At 34.3% G+C, this 22,558-nt stretch overlaps 1 protein-coding gene across 1 annotated transcript in view; it reads left to right on the top strand.

Moving 5' to 3' along the window:
- LOC128857390 (uncharacterized) overlaps window positions 1-22,558 on the top strand; it is a 155,447-nt gene that overhangs the window by 1,160 nt on the left and 131,729 nt on the right. Inside the window, exon 2 of the mRNA XM_054093133.1 lies at window positions 37-293. Coding sequence (XP_053949108.1) covers window positions 212-293 — 82 coding nt within the window. The 5' untranslated portion in view covers window positions 37-211. The remainder of the gene's footprint in view (window positions 1-36; window positions 294-22,558) is intronic.

The raw sequence follows: 22,558 nt of genomic DNA, 5'->3' as shown, positions 1-22,558 counted from the left end.
TTTTTTTAAATTTATTTTGTATTTATTTTCTTATAGTGTTTTAAAAAATTAAATAAAAAACAAACAGCAAACTCTTGGTGAAACTTTTATTTATATCAAATATTACAAGTTATTGAGTTGGAGTTTAGCTTAGAAAAAAAAGATAAAAATAAACTACTTTATAAGTGATAAGCAGCGGTTCAGGTGTAAAAACAACAACAGTAAAGCTGCAATGCCGCACATACGTACACAGCTGATCCTGGTGATCATCAGTCTGCTGGGCTATCATGCACGCATCGATGCACAAAATACAGGTGGGTAAATTTCTTGAGGTCGAAGGTTTTCTACAGGGAGTAAAATTATACTCAAATACAAAAAAGAAATAACCAAAAAAAAAATGATACAATAAAATTTTATTTCTGGCCAGGCCAAACACTCTAACAGAGAAACATAATGAGAACTTAAACTTTTCACTTTATGCGGTAGGTTTTCACTGCAATTAGTGAAATTATTATTTACTGTGTTCGCCCGTGGCCGAAAATTCGATTAATAACAACCCCCACTGAAAGTAGTGGGTTTTATTTAATTTGAATTGAGCTATACCATTTTTTTTTTAGTTTTTTTGGCGGGCACTAACAGCAACCGTCATCTACTGCGTTGAGTGGTGTGGCCACTAAAACAATCCCTCCTCTCCTTCTGGAGAGTCCCCCTTCAAGGGACTATTTTCTTCATTATTTCGGGAGGACCCAGAACGGCATCCACAAAGCACAAATTCTATGCACCCACGTCTGGCTCTACCGCATTTGTAGCCAGCTTTCATGCTGTACGCTTGTTGTATTGTGTCGCTTTCTGTGAGACTTCGCTTTGTTGCAATGTGTCGAGGTTTAGCTTTTTCTTTCGTAGTACGACCTCTATGTATCTCTTTACCACGTTCCAGCTAGCCACACGTTCGAGCATTTTGCTTATAATGTTGGTCGGTACGATGCCGCCAATTTGCTTCCTCAGAGCATCTCTTTCCACAAGCCATCTGTCACAACTAAAAAACAAGAGTTCAGCGTCATCGCTCGGCTCTGTGACCCGAAGCCACTGAGTTAAGAAGTAAATCACTTTTTCCAAGTCCCCTTTAACTTATTTGCCCATTGATGCAATGAGTTTCGCTACCCATCTGCCACTTGGTTCAGCGTCGCACCGGATTTGGCAGCATGGTTTGGCATCTTGGTTCCATGACGCTAGTGATGAGGTGTTTATTCTCGGAATCCCACGCAACCATTCGTTCCCGAGCCATGAGGTCGACGTTTATCTCCCCGCTGATCACAAAGAATGCAGTACCAGGGACAGTGTGGTGAAAACTCTGAGTGCCGCTGTTCGTTGCACAACCTCCAGCACTTTGCGCTTAGCTTTGCAGTTTAGCGCATCTCCCCATAAATCGCTGCCGTACAGGAGAAATGAGTTTGTGGCCCCCATTATAGACCTACTTTTACTCTGTGTTGGCCTACCGATGTTTGTCATTAATCTGCTGATCATCCCCGTGACATTGTAACTGTACTACATTGTAAATATGTAATCGTCATAATTACCTTCACAAATACCAAAAAACTCTACCTACAGTTTGTTTGAGATTCCCGAATTTGAAACGTTTTTTTTTTTTTTAATTTTTCTTGCGATAAAATATGTCAATTTTTTCAAGCTCTGGTAGCGATCCAAAAAAAATTGTTTTAAGATTTTGAAATTTTCGTTGATTCACTTATTTTGTACTAACGATACGAGATTTAAGTGTGTATTGGAGGTGCCACGGCCCAAGTATAGTTTATGTAACTGTATGAAATATCAGTACCTTAGCATAAGTAGTGCCAGAGAAAACCCATATGAAGGTTTCAGTTTGTATAGGAGGTGCTACGCCCCCTTTTCAAATACCTTCCACTTTTTATCATAAAACAGGTATTGGTAATTTTTGTAATTGTATCAAATTTCATTATCTTAGCTTTTGTGGTTCCGGAGAAAAGCGATATGGAAATTTCAATTTATTTTGGAGGTGCTACGCCTCCTTTTCCATTACCTTCCACATTTCTGCATAAGTACGGTATATGCAATTTATGCATTGGTGCCAACTTTCAGTTCGCTAGCTTAATTGATTTTAGGGATATATTGGCTTCCACACTTAGTCTATATGTCAGATGTTACGCCCCCAATATATCGGGGTTTAGCACTTCTGCTTTAAAGGAGACTATTTGCTTCAAATTTCATTCTAACAAAAATTTGATTCTTTCCCATTTCTTCAAATTTTATGATGATATCAAACATGAATGCGATCAGGAATATCCTCTAGAGTTTAAAAAAAAAAATTACGAATAGGGACCAATCTTTAAAAGTGGCAATAAGAATGATGTGCGTAACTATAGACCAATTTCGAAGTTGCCCACTAGTTCCAAATTAGTCGAAACTATTGCTAAAGAAAAATTATACTTTGCTACGAAAAGTTTATTTTCTTCTAACCAGCATGGTTTTGTAAAAAGTAGAGTGGACCAATCTGATTGCTTTCAGTGAATATGGTATTGAATCATTTTTTTCGGGACTTCATGATGATTGCATCTACACTGATTTCTCCAAACCCTTTGACACTGTGTCAAAATAAAAGAGGCATAATGTAATTTGGACTGAACAAACGCAGAGTATACATAATATCTTAAGAGTATATGGGCCAGTAAAGTGCGATGAGTGACGTCTAACAAAAGCGAGCATAGCAAGAGAATTAGAAACGGCATAATTTAGGTGTGTGCTAAAATTAAGCTTTGAATCAAAGAAAACCCCTAAATCTTTTATCACATCAGACGAAGCAAGATATGTATAATTGATATGATAAGAGGTATAAAGGGGGTTTTCAAGCTTAGAAAATGAGATTTTGTGACATTTTTCAATATTAAGAAATATACTATTCATAGGTAAGGCACCAGGAAAATAAATTATTGAACTCGAACTGTAGGGCGGCTGAATCACTCGAATTTCTTATTTCAGCGTACACTTTTAGATCATCAGCATAGAGAAGAAAATTAGCGAAAGAAAATCATGAACAAATATCATTAATAAACAAAACAAATAACAAAGGTCCTAAAATATTACCCTGAGGTACACCACAGGTGTCAATTAACTGTTTCGAAGAAACTCCATCGATAACTACAGTACTGCACCTCTTTATTAAATAGGACCGAATCCAATCAAGGAAAGTAGGAGACGTAAAGCAATTGCATAAGTCATCAATAAATAAAAGAAAGAGCGAGAAGCCTAATAGGTTTCCTCGGGAGACTCCAGGTGTTGCAATAAAATATTTTGGGGCAACGTTATTAGCTACAACTTCACACTTACGCGACGAAAGGAAAAATTTGCCCATTCATTGGGGAAAAATGCTTATAAATGTACGTAACGGTTACAAACAACAAAATTCAACAAATGTAAAAAGTTGGTTGTGAATTAGAAAGTGTCTACTATCAATTTTGTTTAATTGCCAGTCTATACATATGCATGCACAGCACTTTTTACGTGACTCAATTAAATCAATAGCTCATAATTTTTATTCGACTTTAATACTCAGTTTGAATATTTCCATGCTTACTCGTAAGAGTGTAAATACTGGAGCAAGGACTGCAACGCTCGGCATAATCATCAAATGCATACAAATGTGCATGGTTATGTTCGTACAACATAAGGAACTATGCAATTTTCTTTCACCAAAGTACTGTTACAACAGCAAGAAAATTTTATGAGTGAAGCAAAATTTTAAAGTTATAACAAACAAAACTCTTTAGTAACTAAAATGAGGCTAATGAAACTAGAGCATTAAAAGTATGAGAAAGATATTAAAAAAAAAACAAAGAAAAAAAAGAAAGTAGTTCGAAAATTTTAAAATACTAATTTGTTTCAATTTGACACTAAATAGGACTCATTACTTGTTCATAGAAGATACCAGATTAGGGTAGTCAATCAAAGAGTTATACAAGATTATCTGTTAAGTCGGACCTTGTTTTCCTTGTACTTAAATGACTTAAACGAATTTCTACCAGTTGGAATAAATGTGGCTAATGGTTGCATTGAGTTTCTAATGTACGTTGAAGACTTAGACCTTCTTGCCGAGTCTCCGGCCTACCTACAGGATATGGTCGATGCAATACGAAATTATAGCTTTCAATGGGTCCTTAAAGTAAATTTGTTTAAGTCTAAATTTATAGTCGAGTGCACCGCAATTCTTGCTTCATGTAGTTGGAAGCTTGACGATGAAAATATAAAGACTGTCATTGAACAAAAATATTTTGGCGTCCTGATTAACTACAAACTGTCTTACACCAAGCGGGATTTAAAGCATGCCGGCTCTAAAAAAACAATAAATGATACATGGCTAAAGTTTATAAATAACCCTCAGATTCCTATTTCTAAAAAACGAAAAACCTTTGCTGCGAGCTCAAGAGCGATTACGTTTTATAGTGCACAGGTTTGGGGTGTAGAAGTAGCCAGTACAGAGACTTTTTCGTTTTTTTATTGAAAAACTGAACTTTTTCCTGCTTGCAAACCTGCCGAATTACATGATTCACATCGAGACCAATCTGGGTCTGCAATATTTGCAACCTTCAAGGCTTATTTGTATTATATTTTGCTCCTTGCTAAAGAGATTGTGCGCCTTGGTGTTGGTTGGTTGGTTAGAGTGGTGATTCATCCAGAATCCAACTAGTGCTTCCGCTCCATTTTGTTGCCACATCCTCGTTATCAACTTGTTTAATGGTTATTTACTGTAATGACTATATCCAGTTTGTGCAGTTTAAGAACTTTATTAGGTTGTTGACATCTAAGCCAGTTGTTCGAGACCCTCGAACAGCGGTTTGCCCAGAATTAGCATTCTGTCCTTCCATAGGACAGGGCCTTGGTGTACATTCGATTAAAAAATGAAAAGATTTATCGCAAAATTTGAATTTGTCGCCTCTAAATTTCTTTTCTTCTGCTTCCTTGACGGAATATATTCCGCAGTTTATAGAAATACTAAATGTCAAATATTCAGCGCGTCATTGGTGCCTGTCCTGCCTTTATATATTTTGTTGTGATTATAAAGCTCTGAACAAATTCTTACCTTCTTAATGAGTTCTCGTAATTTTCTTGTTATTTGTTGTGCACTGCTTAATATATATTTCCATTTTAGGATTAGTTTTTGAATAAGCAATGAGCAGAAAAATGCTATGTGCCAAAATAATCTCTTTATTATATTATACCCTCGACTGACAAATTATGTTATAGTCGTACGTTGTGCTATTTATTATTATGACATTGTAATTATTTGAATTTAACATGAAATAAATAATTTTACATGAAAAAAAAAAAACAAACGGAACACTTTTCCGTAAGATAGCGACACATTGTAATACCGCAGTTTCACTTGTTAGGTTCCTTTGTTCAAGCAAACCCTCCAGTGTCTATGGAGATTATTATCACTTTCCTTAAATTAATAATCGGCAACTGCTTTAGAGTATCTACTTATATACTATTTGGTGCATCAAGGTATAGTAGAACGCTTCTACATCGAATGGGGCAGTTGCAGAGGCAATGAAATTTTTTCCCCTCTTCAACGTTTCTCTTTGTAATGACAGGTCTGGGCTTTTGCCATTTTTTTCTCGGTTTCATGCAAGCAGTGCTCTGTAAGCCTCTGATGATAGTGTTGCGTTAGTATGTGAGTTAATATAATAATGGCATTGTTATGCAAATTTTTATAAAATAAAAAACAAATATAAATAAAAACTAAAGCTAAAATAAAATAAAATACAATAAAAATAAAAAATAAAACAATGTAAAAAAAAATTAAATAAAAATAAATTAATAAAAAATATAAAAAAAAACTTCGAAACCGCGCAAAGCAAACAAAAATGTATGGCGCCCAAAAACTGACGCACCTAAACTTCTCACAAAAATTAAGGGAACAGTAAAAGTTTCTAAATTTCTTAGGGATTTTTGAAAAGCAAACAATTTTTAATTTTAGGGTTATTTTGTAATCGCCAGTTAAAGGGCGATACAAAAATTTACCGATTGATCAAAATTTTTTCAAAGGAATTAAAGGAACAAATGCATTGTTCTTAAACATTGGCTAAACATTATTACATAGAATTGAAGAAACATTTTTCTTTTAACTTTTTTCGCATTTTTGCATTAGTATCTTATTCAATTAAAAACAAAAATCAAAACAATAAATTTGAAAATTTGAAATTTTTTTTTATTTATTTTTTTTTTTTTTAATTTGCAAAAAAACTTTGTTCAGCAACAATACTAATTTTTTTTTTTTTTAATTTAATAAGATACTAATGCAAAAATACAAAAAAAGTTGAAAAAAAATTTTTTTTTTTTATTTTATGTATAATGTTTAGCCAATGTTTAAGAACAATGCACTTGCTCCTTTAATTTTTTTGTAAAATTTTGATCAATCGGTCCGGAAAAACGGCTTGATGAATCGATTTAAAAATTTACTGGATTATTAGTGGAATATTAGATTGTAAAAATCTTTGGAAACATGAGTCCCCACATTAATATTGATAAGTAATAGATAGATTTTCTGAAAAACCGTAAAAGGGCGTTTTTTTTTTGCGTTCACTTAAAACCAACATTAAGGGTAAAAAAAATTTTCTTTTTTCAAAAAATTGAATCAGGATCTTATAAAAAATTTGTCTAATAGCTAATTTTTTATTATATTTTTTGTACTTAACGTGAAAACGCTTAAAATTTTCGCTTTAAAATATACCATTAAATATCCATGGAAAATATTCATGTTAAGCGAAAATGTATCTCCGTTTAAATTTGTATGCAGCAATAAGCGCACAGAATTAGGCGCTTCCAAGTTTAGTTTTTTCTGCTTCGACTTTTTCTAATCTGCTATATCCATCGTAAAATTGACAGAGGAGACGTACCTTGGTCTCATGCAATAGAATTTTAAAATTCTGGAAAAAATTAAGTAATATAAATCAATATATTAGTTTGGGGAAAAATAAATCCATTATTTTTGCGTTCAAATTTTTCCATAAAGGGTTTAAAACTGTTTTGTGGTCGATCTTTAGCTCCAGGCCGGTGCTACGACTACCAACGTGCCGATCAACTTCGATTATTTCTGTGAGCATCAAAAATGCCTGAACGGCACAATTTTAGTGCTCTGGCTTGCATTTGCGCCTTTATCAAGGAAAAACTGTAAAATCTACTGAATTTTCTCTATGCTGACTTCCATTCTTAACACCCTGTGGTTATTTGAATTTTGCCAATAGCCACATCGTATTCAACACTTGCCTTCATTTGACATTTTGCTTCTGATTTTACGGTTCCATACACTTTAAAGTCACTGTTTACTATGCTCGTATGGTCTAGGCTGGATGTGCATATATATATGTCGCCTTTATTTCAAAAGAAATTTTTCCCTTTTTCACTCAGATTAAATTCACTGATCCGATTCCTTCATACCATTCTAGACGTCCATTACTAAATTTAAAATCGTTTCAATCCCATTCTACTATTGTTACTCTACCATGCTTTGGATCGTTGCCTTCTTGTAAAATCCAGGATTAGTTATTATCTTCAAATATCTTGGCAGTTGATGGCAGTGATGCTTTTTGGTTAAACCACTACAGTTTTACACAGCGATAAGTTCGTCTTTATCAGAAACAAATCAACTAATCGATCTTCTGATCTTGCTTTAAAGAGGCATTTTGTCGAGGCCGCGTCCGTGGAAGTCGTCTACGTTTTTAACTGCCATTCCCCCATTTATTTATGAACGTCTTCGACCTCATCAATTATTTTGCTGCAGATGTACGTGACAGTCTTGGACCTTTCTAAATTTCTCACGAAAATAAAAAAATTGCGAAACGCGCATTACGAAAAGGATACGTCTATTTAGTAGCACTTAAATTTTTTTTATAGCAGAGCTCTAAATGTTGTCAGTATCGCTTGTATTAGACAGGCTGTATGTGTATAATTGCAAATATACTTCTATTATATAAAAAGATTTAAATACTCGGTAAAATACCACATAATTGCTAATTGATCTTATTTCTGAGACATAACAGTTTAAATTTAATTGCAAATTTTCTTAATAGTAAAAGTTCGCATAGTATTAAATACAAATTGGACATGTCACTTTAGAAAGTGAAAGTTTTCATTAAACTAATTTAAAAATCACATTCAAATAAAATGTTGTTATGTCATTAAAATGGTGTATCATATATAGCTACAGATATGTAATATACAGTAATGTTTATGAAATTTATAACTGCAAATATTTATCCACTATGAAGTGAATATAAGATACAAAAAATATCAATATCAAAACTGGTCATCGAACATCCTTTTGTTAAATGCCCATATAGATTTATCCTGTGGAGCAAAGCTATCATTACTATTTTTCAAACTTTCACTGGATTAAATATTTTCAAATATTTTTATACATACAAAACGCAGCATACTTTGAATTTAAAGTTGATTTTCTTACATTTTCAATGTATTTTGCACGGCGAATCTATTAAAGGTGGTGTTGGTATATCAGCTGATTTCCTTTTTTTCTTTTGGTCCATGTGGCTGTCAGCTTAGAATGAAACAAGGAAAATTCATTATTTGCTTTCTAGTTTCCCAATATTTGGCTTGAACAATCAAACATACAGAACATTGTTGTTGGCCTAGCGCCACCACCTTTAATGAATGCGCCTTGGCACTTTGTGATACATTAAATCATTATTTAGTCATATGTTTTTAAGTCAATTGTAAATGAAGACTTCATTTGTGCAAAATATTTTCGGTTTTATCGCTGTAAGTCCCTCTTTTATAGCCATGACTTCCGCTTGAAATACCTTGCATTGATCGGATAGACGAAATGTTTAACAGAGTAAACCTTCATCTACTTTGTTTTCTAATTCCTTTTCCCATTATCCCTTTCCTGTTCCGAAGGAAACGCCGTGATAAAGGATTTTTTTTTAATTAATGTCCTTGGTCTTACAGAAATACGTTGTATCAGAAATGCAGGAGAATTTCTCTAAAAATTAAATGTACTCTCTATGGTTCGTTCCTAGTAGACCGATTTCTCTTAATCTAAGAGCTGATTTGGCAGCTATTTTCTTGCCGAATTGCTATATGATATGCAGTAGGTTGGACATAAAATTTAGTGCCTCTGTAGGTGTAGTCCTAATTGCCCAGATGCAAAGACTGGACATCTTTTTTACATGTTCCACAGTTTTTTTGATATATTTCTTATCTAAAGTCGGTCATTATACTAATATGATGTATGTTAGGATTGGTCTTACTATCCCTAGAGTGGGAAAGACCCCACTTTGGGTGGTTTCTTCCATGCAAGAAAATGTATAGCATTCGTTATTTGGAGCAAATGCACAAGGTCGCCAACAAAAAATTGTCAAAAATGAATGCGGTTTTTGAGCCCCTCAAAACTTGGACTTTATTGCACCAAACTTCTATGGACTATAAAACTACATACTTGAAACTTTTATAAAATTTGTGGAATTTTGAGAAAAATGTTTTCAAGTTTTGAAACTCAAATTCATATAATTTTTGTGGGAAAATCAACTATATTTTAATAAAACACTATTAAAATTAAAAAGAGACACATAAATTGTGAAAGCTTATCAACAAGTCTTAGTGCTATAGCTATTTAATGCCGTGTATGTCCTACAATTCATTATAAAATTGCGCCCATTTTAATCTTTCAGATGCGAAGACTAATTTATATGTAAAAAAAAATTCTATCTTGCTTTATTTATGAAAATTTTAATGCAAAAGCTGATGCTTCCCAGTAGTATGAAAATCGTTTTGCAAAGTTGCAGTAGCTTAAATTTAATATCAGTAAATTGAAAATGTAAAATCCAAATGCTATAAATAAATGCTGTGCATTTCTTAGGCGAATTCCGATATTAAAAGAAGAATGAGATTTGCGAGAAAAATGGGCTATCTCCAGATCTTTTAAGGGGTTACATGGGTTTCGGGGGGTAAAAAAATGCCTATTTTCAATATTTTTTTTTTCAATGTAAAAAATTATTTATGTAATTCAAACTTTTTTCTGTCTTAATGATACATATTTAAGGAATAATTTCTGAAATTTTCAAAAAAAAAAATTAAAACTCCTCCATTGTGACGTCATTTCCAGCATAACTCCTAACAGGATCATCAAAAATGAAAAAACAAAAATAAGTGCTTTAGTTAAGACCATAAACTCGTGAAGGAAAGAAAAAAAGTAAAATTTGGAATTTTGGCAGACATTTTTGCAAAAACATGAAAATTTCGGTCAAATTTGCATGACATTTTGTTTTTTTTAAATAGTTGTAATTGAAAAAATCAAAATCCTTCGTTCAAGCACGAGTAAATTGTATTTCGCACACCTGTGTAAAATTTCATCAAAATCGGTTGAGTAGTTTTCGAGAACATTTGACAACCGACTTGGAAAACACGGTTCCGAGAAAAACGCGTTTAAAGTTTTGAGTAACAATAAAAGTGGCTTGGAGCGCACACCTTCCAAAGGCTGTGTCTCCGAAACTATTATTCAGATCGACCATGAAAATTTAGGATAATATTCTTGAGATTTTGTAAAAATTAATAAGCAAAAAAAAAATCGATTTTTTGAACCCACAAAACCCTAAAGGGTTACATGGGTTAAAATTGTGATAGAATTAAAAATAATTGTAAAATAGAGTATAAAAAGTATTAAAAAAGAAAAGTTTTGCTGCCACAAATGTTCCATAAGCTACAAACTTCATCAGAAATTAATATTGTAATAAAAAAAAACTAAAGTAAAAATTCCACCACTGCCACTTGTTGCACATAATTTGGCACCTGCAGCACCACCACAGCGCATAGACATCATTGTTTGGCTCCCTAAAGCAGAGCGCAAGTCTCACTGTGCAAGTAATTGCAATCAAGAAACTTCTACCATACACCTGATTTGTATACATATATAATTTATTGTGTGTATATATACCCACATACACGCATAAATACAAATGCCAACTGGTGCATATGGCTCATATTTTAAGTTTGCTGCATAAAAGTCAGTGAAGCGCAGACTTTCAGTTTCGTGATTCAGTTCTTGGCGCAGCATGTCGGAAAAGCCACAGCGGGGCAATAAGAAGTGGCACGATTGTTGCACTCAGCGGCAATGACTTCAACCAAGCAACAACAATAATAACATAAATAAAACCGTAAAGCACAGGGCAGCTCAATTGGTTGTATCCGATTTCAACAACAGCGCTTCCCGGTCAGACAACCATGGAGGAGCTGCATTTTGAAAACTATTGAATGAGTGCATTATGCTAGTTGTTGTTATTGTTGCCACACACTGAGGCTGTTGCACATCGCACAACAAAGTGTAAATGTGAGCAAATGTTGTGCATTATTATGTGAGTGCATTCCATGCATGGATATGTATGTGTGTCTGTGTGGATATATGTATGTTTGCATATATTTTGTATATTTTGTGGTGGCTGCTGTGCTTGGGCGCGCGCATTGTTTTTAGAAAAGAGAATCAAAGCATGTATGAATGTATGTATGTATGAATGTATGTACGTATGTACCAGCCACCAGCTCAGTGGTAATGTGCGCGCCTTGAACTTGAATTCATGCTTATACTAACCACTACCAACGATCGGTGGTGCATTGTCACGCTGCAGCTCACCAGCTCTGCTGCCATCCGCCACACCTTCAGCGCTCTTTTCATTCAATGGTCCATTGATATATTGCTGCTGCGCGGCTGTTGTTGCCATATCGAATGTCCGTTGTTCACAAGTTTTACTGTTTTGCTTCTTGCTTTTTGATTTTGTTTTTTTTTTTTTGTTTAATTTGCCAACTGCACGCTTCATCGTGTCGAAGTACTGTAAATAATCACACAAAAAAAAATTAATTAATTATGGCATTACGTGCAAAAATTTATTGGTGGCAAAAGCCCAGTTGTCAGCATCTCAAGTTTATGGTCAAACCCGAAGCTATCTATGGCCTCAGATAATTTAAAATTATTGTGGCTATTACGCTTTTCATTCTTTCATTTTATTTTAAAGGAAAAATTGCCAAACTCGGCAGATAAATATAAGAAAATAAAAAGTGATACTAATTTCTTCTGAAAGTGAAACAAATTTTTGCAATATTACAATGCCAGTCAATGAACTATCAGACATTTTTTTTTTAATATATTTGTTGACAAATTTTCCTAGCAAGCAACCAGTGTTGGGTTGAGGAGTTTGCGCACTTGCCTGCCTTTTTACGTAAAGTGAGCTTTGGATTCACTTTATCTCTAAGATTGTGAGTTCTCCACGATCCTAGGGGTACACTAGGCCGGGTCGATTTGTAGGAAGGCAAAAAAATAGCCCATTGCTCTGTGAAAATCATATTCTAGGGATCCAAATAAGAAACTTTGCCGAAGGAACCATACCTCTAAAACGAGTTCTATACACAGTATTCAAAGTAGGCCAGTCCAAGGAATATCAAACTAAGCCAGAGCATGCAAGTCGTCCATATGGTGCCTGAGTTTTGGGCAGAATTTACAAAGAGAGTTTGTTCCTTGCCATCTTATCTTCGGTGCAGTTGTCAGGGATATCTCTACGAGTTGAAATTCATAGCACTAGCTGTGTACTCATGAAACCAGAAAGAACTAAATTATTTCTTATATACTTATAGAACATCCATCTTCAAGGAAGTACCATTTGACTTTAGACATTTAATGGTAGCCTTACTCTCAAAGTATTATAAATTGTACGAAATTGTTTAGCTGGACAAGAATCTTCGTTCTTCTTTTATTGACTAGTTGCGTATGAAAGACACAGCAGTGGTCAGTAGGCTTCTACTATGTACCCTAGAACTTAGGTTAAGCCTAGCGATAGTGGACCTGGTATCTAACTTTCACACGTTTTCCCACTTATTCAACAGAAAACAGAAGTTGGGTGCGAATTACTTGGAGTAAAGATCCCTATCTATTAATACTATAATTAAGTTTAGAGCCATGGGTAAAGATAGCACTGTACATGGTACGCGGTTGGTGTTGTTGGTGAAGAGGTTTCAATAGAAATAATCCTAGTGACTAGCGCCCATTTACTATCACTAATCAGATTCATTTCGTGAGATCTAAATATAGCAGCAAACTTTTTGAGATTTCATTAAATTTCTTGTAAGAAATACCTACCGAGAAAGCGAAGTCTTGCTCTAGCTAGATCTTGTCATTCACGTAAGTAGTGGAAAAGACTTTCTTTCACCCTTTCTGCTTGACAGCTTCTGCAGATGGTATTGCTAACGTACATCACAAAGTCTGGGGTAGCGCGGATATCAATGTAAGAGGTGAGTCACTTCTTGATTGTACTACTACTAATAATATAGTGGTAGCAAATAGAGGCAATGAGCCAACTTTTATAAATGTGATAAGAAGGGAGGTCCTTCCTCTCAGTCTCACTAGCGCATTTATATCGAATAGCATTTCGAACTGGAGGGTGTTGGATGAAGTCTCCTTGTCGGACCATCGGTATATTCGATTAAATCTAATAGGGGATGTTGAAGATATCTTTCTGATCAGAAATGCTAGAAAGACCTATTGGCCGTTATATCAATTCCACTTGGAGCAACTCTGAGCGGAAGAATCACTAAATCTCATGAACTTAATCTTGAAGTTACCGAACTGTAGAATGCAATAGCGGCAGCCTTCGAAAACAGTTGCGAACTGGTTATGAAGAAGCGTGCCAGAAATGCTCCTTGGTGGAGTAAGAAGTTGAAAGTTCTTCAGAGCTTACGTCAGCTCTTCAGTAGTGCCAAAATAAAGTGAACAAAACTAAATGGGCGATCTCCAGCTTCAGTGCATTTATATCAGCAGATGTTGATAACATACAGCCGTGCCTACTACAGCAGGATTCATTAGCACCGGTTTTGACAAACATTATCAGGATAAGCCTGGAATTAGGCATAGTGTTTAAAAATTGGAGTAACGCTAGGGTGGCCTCCATTAAGAAAGCATGCAAAAAGGTGGAATACACGCCAAAAGTCTTACGACCCATAAGCTTAACTTCTTTCCTGTTTAAAGCTATGGAAAAAATAATTGATCAATATGTTAGAGACGCCTATCTTAGGGATTCGCCTCTCCATGTTGAAGAGTACGCCAAGTCGACAAAAACCGCCATTCATTGTCCTACGACCAAGATCGAAAAGGCGTTGGCTGGTAAGGAGATTGCCCTCTGATTGTTGACATTACGGAGGCATTCGTTAATGCTTCTTTCAGCTCAATTGAGGAATGTATGGTTAGGAAGGAAATAGCTAGACTTATCATAACGTGGGTTTTCAATATGCTGAGGAATAGAACAAGAATGTTTGAAACTGGGCCAAAAATATTATGTGTTAAGTCAACCAAAGGAGTCCCCCAAGGAGCCGTTTTATCACTGCTCCTTTGGCTATTGATCATTGACGAGCTCCTACAGACTCTCAATGATCCCGGATACGAAGTTCAGGGCTTTGCTGACGATCTAGTCATCATGGTTAGAGACAAATTTGACTCTACCATAACTGAACGCATGCAACGAGCTCTCGACGCTACGCAAAACTGGTGTCAGGAGAAAGAACTGTAGTTATATTCGAATAAAACATGTGTGGTACCCGAACAAGGAAGCTAAGTCTAGTGACCCTTAAATTAGGGTACGCCGACTTAACTCTATCTGGGGAAATGAAATATCTGGGAGTAATCCTTGGTAAAGCCTTGACTTGGGAAAATCACTTAGCGCACATCACAAACAAAGCCTTGAAAGGAAAATGCGTATGCCAAAGGCTTTACGGTAAAACATGTGGTCAGCGGCCAAAGATGATGGCATGGTCATATAAGGCAATAATAGTGCCAATGATAGCCTATGCCTCCCTGGTATGGTGGCCAAAAGTAGACCAAAGTAAGACTCGGATAACACTTAACAAAGTATATAGAATAGCCTGTCTGGGCGTAACGGGAGCAATGCAAACCCGCCCCACAGTACTTTAGGAATGATCACTGGACTCATTTCACTCTATTTTGTAGCCAAAGGGTCGGCAGTCAGTGCAGCTCTAAGGCTTCCCAATCTACTCCATCTCAAAAAAGGAAATCTTACAAGGCATGTAAGAATTCTGGGTTCAATCCTGAACTCTCCGTGCCTGACAGTCCCCGACAAGATGGAAAGGAAACTAGAATTCTTCAAGAAATTCAAAGTGGTCATAAGTAACCGCTCAGCGTTGAGAAACAATGAAATATCTTTAAAACAGGGCGCACAGGTGTGGTTTACTGATGAGTCCAAAATGGAGGACGGTAGTGCCGGGGGTGGAATTGTTGTTCCTGAACCTTTCAGCGGGGCAAATAACAGCTTCAAAAGTGCCTTTCTACGTGAGCAGGAACAACGAGGCCTAAATGCTACTAAAGAGCCCAATCGGAAAGACTCATAGGTCCAGAACGGATAAAGGCAGAAGCAATCCTTAATCTTAACAGAAAGGACATAAAACTTTACACTGAACTACTAACTGGACACTGTAAACTTAATTATCACATGAAAAAAAAAAGGTCCGATAGAAAACGATTCCTGTAGACTCTGCAAAGAGGCACAAAAACAGCAGAACACGTTTCATGCGACTACTCAGCAGTGGCACGACGCAGACTAAATTACCTGGGAAATGGGGCTATATATCCAAACATCCTGGTAGAAATCAAGCTTACAGCAGTTTTAGGATTTATTAACAGCCTAAAACTGTTTGAGTAGGCTACATGGCTACACAATAAATCTCTCCAGGCCGCAATGCACAAACAACCAATCAATAATAATAATAAATTATTACTTCTAATTACTATTACTAATTAGTACATCAATCTATTATAGAATATTTGTTTTGAATCCGAAAGACTTGACCTAAAAAATTCGAGAAATATTTATATTATTCATATTCATGTAAATTTAATTGAATAAATTTTGATTTGTTGTAATTTTTTCATATAATAAGAATGTTATACCTATATGCATAATGGAAAACAACAGAAGACATCTCTTTTACATGGTTTTTCTAATATACAAATCAAGTTATGTGTAATTATTCTTTCGAACACATTAAATTCTTTAACTTACATATCTTTAAATTTATTAACGCGCAGAGTCCTTCAAATCGACTCATTATTATGCATACCAGCTTACTATTGTAAGAACGGTTTCTGCTGGCATTCTTCTTTCGGTTGTTTTTTTTTTTTTTTTTAAACCACATTCTTCGAATCAAAGACTTACCATTGGATTCCAATCAAAGAACAATAATTTAATGCAGCACAAAAAGCAGCTTTACGAGATTTTTATGTAAATTAGTAAAGAAAAGAAAATGCGAAGGTAACGAACAAAAAACACTGAAATATGCTGCACCATCTGTATGCTAATGTGTAAATAATCAGTTTGAATAAAAACAAGGTAATGCTTACAGTTAAGGAAATTCAATAATTTTTAACGCATAGAGAAGGTCAATGCAAAGATGTTAGAAGAAAATTTTATTGACAGATGCAAGGCACTTGAATGCATGTCGCTGAACAGTTTCGGGTAGCGGTAGCTTTGTTAATTATGAACGCTTAAAAATGCAGCATCCGGTGCAAACGCAGGCCCAAATGGAAGAGCAAAGCTTGATGCCATATTTACATTAATAAGTGAGAGCTAATAAATAAAAATTACCTATCCCAAACTGGTGACTTCAGAGCTGCACTTCATAGCTGCACCTCAGAGCTGCAGAAGAAAGATACCGGTGCCTTTGTATTTAAGTCCGTTACTCTGAAATTATTAATGAGATACAAAATTTTAAGCAAAAGCTGAATTTAAGCTTATTGTTAGGTAACCTTAACGGTTAGGTCATAGTAGAAAATTTGAAAATTTTATCTGTTTTTGCTTAAGGGGTTCCGGTGGTGTGGAGCTCAAAAATTTAGGGCATTTTCAGAAATTTTTTTTTAATAAAAAAAGGATTTTTTTACAATAAAAAAATTAAAAACAATAATTTTTAATTTAAAATTTTTAGGTTTTTTATTTAATTTCTTTTACATACAAAAAAAAAAGTTTTTTATTTTGACTTTAAAAATGGCGCTGAAGTTGACCCTCCCGAAAAGGTGTTTTTTTAAATAAAAAAATATTTTTTTTACAATAAAAAAAATGAAAAACGGTATTTAAATTTGTTATCTTTTTTATTTAATTTCTTTTACATACAAAAATTAAAAAAAAAATTTTATTTTAAAAATGGCGCTGAAGTTAACCCTCCCGAAAAAGTGGTTTTTAAAAAACAAGAAAATGATTTTTTTTACAATAAAAAAATGAAAAACGATATTTAAACTTTTGTAGCTTTTTTATTTAATTCCTTTTACATACAAAAATGAAAAAAAAGTTTTTTTTTTTAATTTTAATAATTTAAAAAACGGCGCTGAAGTTGACCCTCCCGAAAAAGGTTTTTGTTTAAATAAAAAAATGATGGGTTTACAATAAAAAAAAATTAAAAACAATATTTAAATTTTTCAGCTTTTTTATTTAATTTCTAAAAAGTTTTTTTTTTAATTTTAATAATTTAAAAAATGGCGCTGAAGTTGACTCCCCCGAAAAATTGGACATGTACGGTGTTGTCCATTTTGGCTGTTCTATTTACCTCCAACACAAAAACCAAAACGAACTATTAATCAGTGTGACTGTAGCTATGTCCCTATATACTAGAATAAAAACAAAAACATTGACAAAATGGCGCAGTTTTGAGTTTGACACTCTAAAAATCTGTTTTTCTTTTCAGTTTTTTAATCAAAAAAAGATGAAAAAATTGAAATAATAATATGATTCTAGCACGAGCAAGAGCCATTTCAGACGATTCGGTTGAATAGTTTGTTTTGACAAAAGCAGGCCAAAAAAATTCGTTTTAAGATAAAAGAGCTTAAGTGGGCCTCTTATCAGTTGCTGGAGTTTTTCTCAATTCTTTTTCGTGGCGAAGAAAGCGACTTACAGGAATAATCTTTTGCATTTATTTTAAGGCATGATTGAAGAGTAATAAACAATTTTTTAACATACATAAATAAACAAAATGGGGGACATATGAGGGATCTCGCACAACTTCTCGTTGCGCGCTAGTAAAACGGCGTGTAAGATTGCGGCCGCAGTTTTCACCTGAAACACAAAAGAAAAATATTGTCTTATTCAGAAGGCTTTTGCGCATATAATAGACTACTCTTGTATAAAAATATGAAAAACTTAGCACACAATTAATTATTGAAAAAAAGTGCTTCTTTTCGCTATTTGTTTTTTCAAAAAAGGTGTTAAATAACATTAAAAAATGATTTTTTTTTTGTATTTTGTTAGTTAATTAGTTGCGCATTTTAATTATCTTTATATAGATTATCGCTTTGAAACGATAACTTTTGTCGTTTTTTTTTAAATCTTACACGCCATTTTCAAAAACATGGTTTTGAGAAAACGTGTTTCAAAGTTTTCAGAAGGTAAACAGTATACTCACACGAGGGACGGCTATAAAATTTCGAGGGCATATTCTCCTATAATATATCTATCGATTGCAGTAAAAAAAATTGATTTTTTGAAGCCAAAGATAAGAGATTTTGAGGTGCAGAAGCGCGCGGACCGCTCTCTATCTAGTTAATGTACTGCAGAAGTTATAATATTGGGAAATTCCGAATGCAAATTTCACAGTTTACTCTTAAGATACTATACTTTCAAAATATCGAAAAACCAAAAATTCGATTTTTTGAAATTTCTAGACCAGCGGGTCCCTTTAAAATATTCTTTCAGAAATTACATATTTCAAAGAATAAGGGGGAAAACTGTCTGACTACTTATAACTCACGTCTCATTGAAAGCTTTAAACGCGCTTTTCCCGAAACTTCTTTTTTCAAGTCAGACGAACCGGATTGCCTGTTTCAAAATTACTTGATTTTTTCAACATATTTCAAATTTTATATGTAAAATTTAATGAAGAGTTAAGTGTCACACGTAGCTAGGACGGACACTTTTGGTGACTTTGGAGCTATATGAGTCATGTTTTGGTCGAAGAAAATGAATGCAATGGGAGACGCTGCATTATCGTGATGTAGAAACCAGAGCCACTAAGGCACAAAACTGTATGTTTTGCTCAAATAGCTACACTCAAACCACGCGCGGATTGTAAAGTCACGTTTTAATTTGATTGCAGTGTACAGCGTTCATTCGTTTATAGTTAATACATTTTTCTTTAAGCATTCCTGATTTGAATTGCTTTCCGCAGCTCTTTTCGGTGTACTAGAATTTTTATATTGGTTTTTGGTTGCCCCTTTATGCCACAGCAACCGGAAGCCATTATTAAAAGAGAATACTTGTATGAGTAATTGTGTCTTTATTGTCTCATTACGCCAAGTAATGGAAAAACATACATACATTTCAAAAACAAAAAAAAAAAACCGAAAAAAGTTGAACGCTCATAAAAATCATGTTCACACATTGTCAAAGCAAATGAATGCCCGCCAATTGCATTGCTGTCGAAACTGCGGAAAGTATGTTGCAAGCAACATTAACGTAAGATTTACAACGCTACACGCATGCGCTGCGCCAGATTTCCACTTTGGCTACATAAAACCATGCGCTGAAGCAATAAAAGTTATTTTAATTACTACAACCCAAGCTCGGCAGTTCGACGACAGTTTCAAAGGCAACACAACAAAGCAGGGAACAAACTCCCCGCGTAATTCAGCTCTTCATTTTTGCGCTTTTAATATTTCCACAAGTCTTCCACAAATATACGTAAATCGGTAGTGAATTATTGCCTAACCACGCAATGGGTTCAACACGATTTGGCGACATGACTTAAATACGAAATACTACCAAAATAAATAAAAGTGAAGGGAGAGGCGCTAGAGGAGTACTCGTACAAATATAGTTAAAAAGTTAAAGGGTAGGTAGTAAAGTGTAGAGCAGACTACTCATACTGACATTTTGTTGTTGCTTTACAATACATATGAACATTTTTTTAGTATAATATTAACGCATTCTCAAGAAAACCTGCACTCACTATCACTTCAGTTGCCCCAGGCAGCCTAGTTGGGCGCCCAGTGGTGGAGAAGGCAGGCAATTAATTGAGGTCGTTGGTCACACGCTAAAAATCAGTGGTGGTAGGGAAAAAATACCAAAAGCTTTGACTACAAAGGTAGGTACAAACGAGAAAGTACTTTAATGAAAAGCCCAAGGGGAAGGCAGCAAACAGTCAAATGCTGAAAGCAAATGTAGAAAAAAGTAAAAGTAAAATGGAAACTGTGCAACTAAATTTACTTTAACATTGCCTTATAATGTGAAAATTACTGTACGATTTTCTGTTACTCATTGTATTGTTTTTGTAGTCGCTGGTTGAATTTTTCGCTTGTCTAATTACCGCTACTGTTTTTTTTTTGCTGAGTCGTTGACCAATAAGAGTGAGAGAAAAGTGAATTACCCGGAGCATTTTGTAATAAGGGAAGACACACATTTTGTGCCTATTAATTTTTGCTTTGAAGTGAAAAATTTCAAAAGTGTAAATGCAAGGTGGCGCAAAATTAATCATCAATAATTCTAGTTTTGAGTAACATTTTTCTAAATATAACAAAAGGATTTTAAGTGATGGAAAAATGGCAATGCAACTCGAAACTAACTAAAGAGTTACCAAATAGAAAGCCGCGCAAAATTAGTCATCCAATCTTGCTTTTAAATAACTTGTTTACTAAATGAAAACAAATGCTTTTGGTTGATGGAAATATTTATTTTGCTATTTACGTACTCCATTTCAGTTTGTATACTGCAGCTATCTGATTCATAAGTGTAAAATATGGTATGATACGAAGCTATTTTCACAAAAAGTATAAATCTTCCTACATAGTGATTAATTTTGCACCCGCATGTAATCAAAAAATATGAATACCTTGAAGATTTTGAATGACAAGTGAACTGATAAATCTTTCCTGACCTCTGAGAAAAAAAAATTTTCATATGGATTCCCAACTAATTTTGGAATAGCAAATTATGTAAGTGCTGAACAACACAGGGAATTCTGAGCCAAGAACCAAGTTACACTTTTTCAAAGTTTTTAATGTACTGAGCCCCCGAACCTGAGCCGAGTGTTAGATTTGCGTACGTTGAACCACGAAGAAACCCCAAATTACAATAAGTAAATAAACCCTGCAGAAAAAACAAACAAATTCCGATTAAAAGGTTTGAAATTCTGAAATTGCCTCTGTTAAGGCTTATCAATTCGATTGAGTTAAAAATGTCCATATATTTTAAAAGTTTGCCTAATTGAGGGTAGCCATCCAAATTATTTTAATGGGATGCGAATGAAATAAAATGCAACATACAAAAAAAATTTAATCAGCGGGTCTATTTGAGTTTGTATTGTATGTACTTACGTCTTTAAATTAACCTTTTACTTTTAGCAGCTCTCTATTCATCTTGCCAAGTCGGAAATATTTTTCCCAGAAAATGTAGTATAGAAAGAAATACGTTCAGCTTTTTATTCTCTGCTATCTACTCAACCTCCCATTCAACTCCCAAATTAAAGTAGGACTGTAACGAATGCGAGAAAATTGTCACCTGTGATTTCGAAAGTGAAAAGCTTTGTGTGAAAATCTGCCAACTTAACACCAACACCCTCACTAATCGCAGATTGTGTAGGAGCAAAGGAAGTTACTTTTTCCCCATCTTTTTTGTTTAATACAGAAGAGTGAATGTGAAATATTTTATTTTAGATATTTCTCTTTCTCTCATTTACTTTGACTTCAGTTAAAACAAAACAATGTTTTTTTTAATTCGAAAATTTTTTGTTTTTGGTTTTAAATCTTTTTATTTACTTTTACTTTAATTACGAAAGCAACAAAAAATACTTTTTCGTTTACAAAAACTTGTTTTCGTTTTGTATTCAATATTTCTCTTTCTCTTATTTACTTTAACTTTAATTTAAGAAAAATATATTTTTTTAGTTAAACTTCTTTTAATTAAAATTTTTTTTTTATTTAAAAAATTGTTTTTTTTTGTCTTCGTTTTACACATATCTGCCTTGTACTTACTGTTACTTTAATTTAACAAAAAAAAAAAACTATAAAAAAAACAAATTTTTAACATTCCTGTCTCTAATTTGCTTTTACTTAATAAAAACATTCAAAATATTTTTAATTTACAAAAACTTTTTTTAATATTTCTCATTCCCTTATTTGGTTGGTTTAAGGGTGACCCCGCATCGGAGTGCCACATAGACCGCAAGTTGGGTCCATTGTGTTGCCCTAGTGCTCATTATATTATTTAAATGATTTCCCCACCTAACCGAGATTTTTACTATAGATTTTGGTCCAAGATATTAATTCGTTTCGAGAATTTAATGCGAGATTCGATTTTCAGGTCCGAGAGGTCTGAAAGATTGTCAATTGTTGGAGAGCCTAGAAGAGCGACTCGACTTCTAGCTAGGCCGGGACAACTGCACAGCAAATGCCTGCTCGATACTTCCTCATCTTCGTCCTCGCAGTATCTGCACAGGGCGTTTTGAGGAACCCCGAGCCGATGTGCGTGAGTGTCCAAAAGGCAGTGGCCGGTGATAAGAGATA

The sequence above is a fragment of the Anastrepha ludens genome, chromosome 3 (genome assembly GCF_028408465.1).
Source record: "Anastrepha ludens isolate Willacy chromosome 3, idAnaLude1.1, whole genome shotgun sequence".
NCBI classification, from domain to species: domain Eukaryota; kingdom Metazoa; phylum Arthropoda; class Insecta; order Diptera; family Tephritidae; genus Anastrepha; species Anastrepha ludens.
Note: the sequence above shows the minus strand (reverse complement) of the source record. Positions and strands in the feature narration are given on the sequence as shown.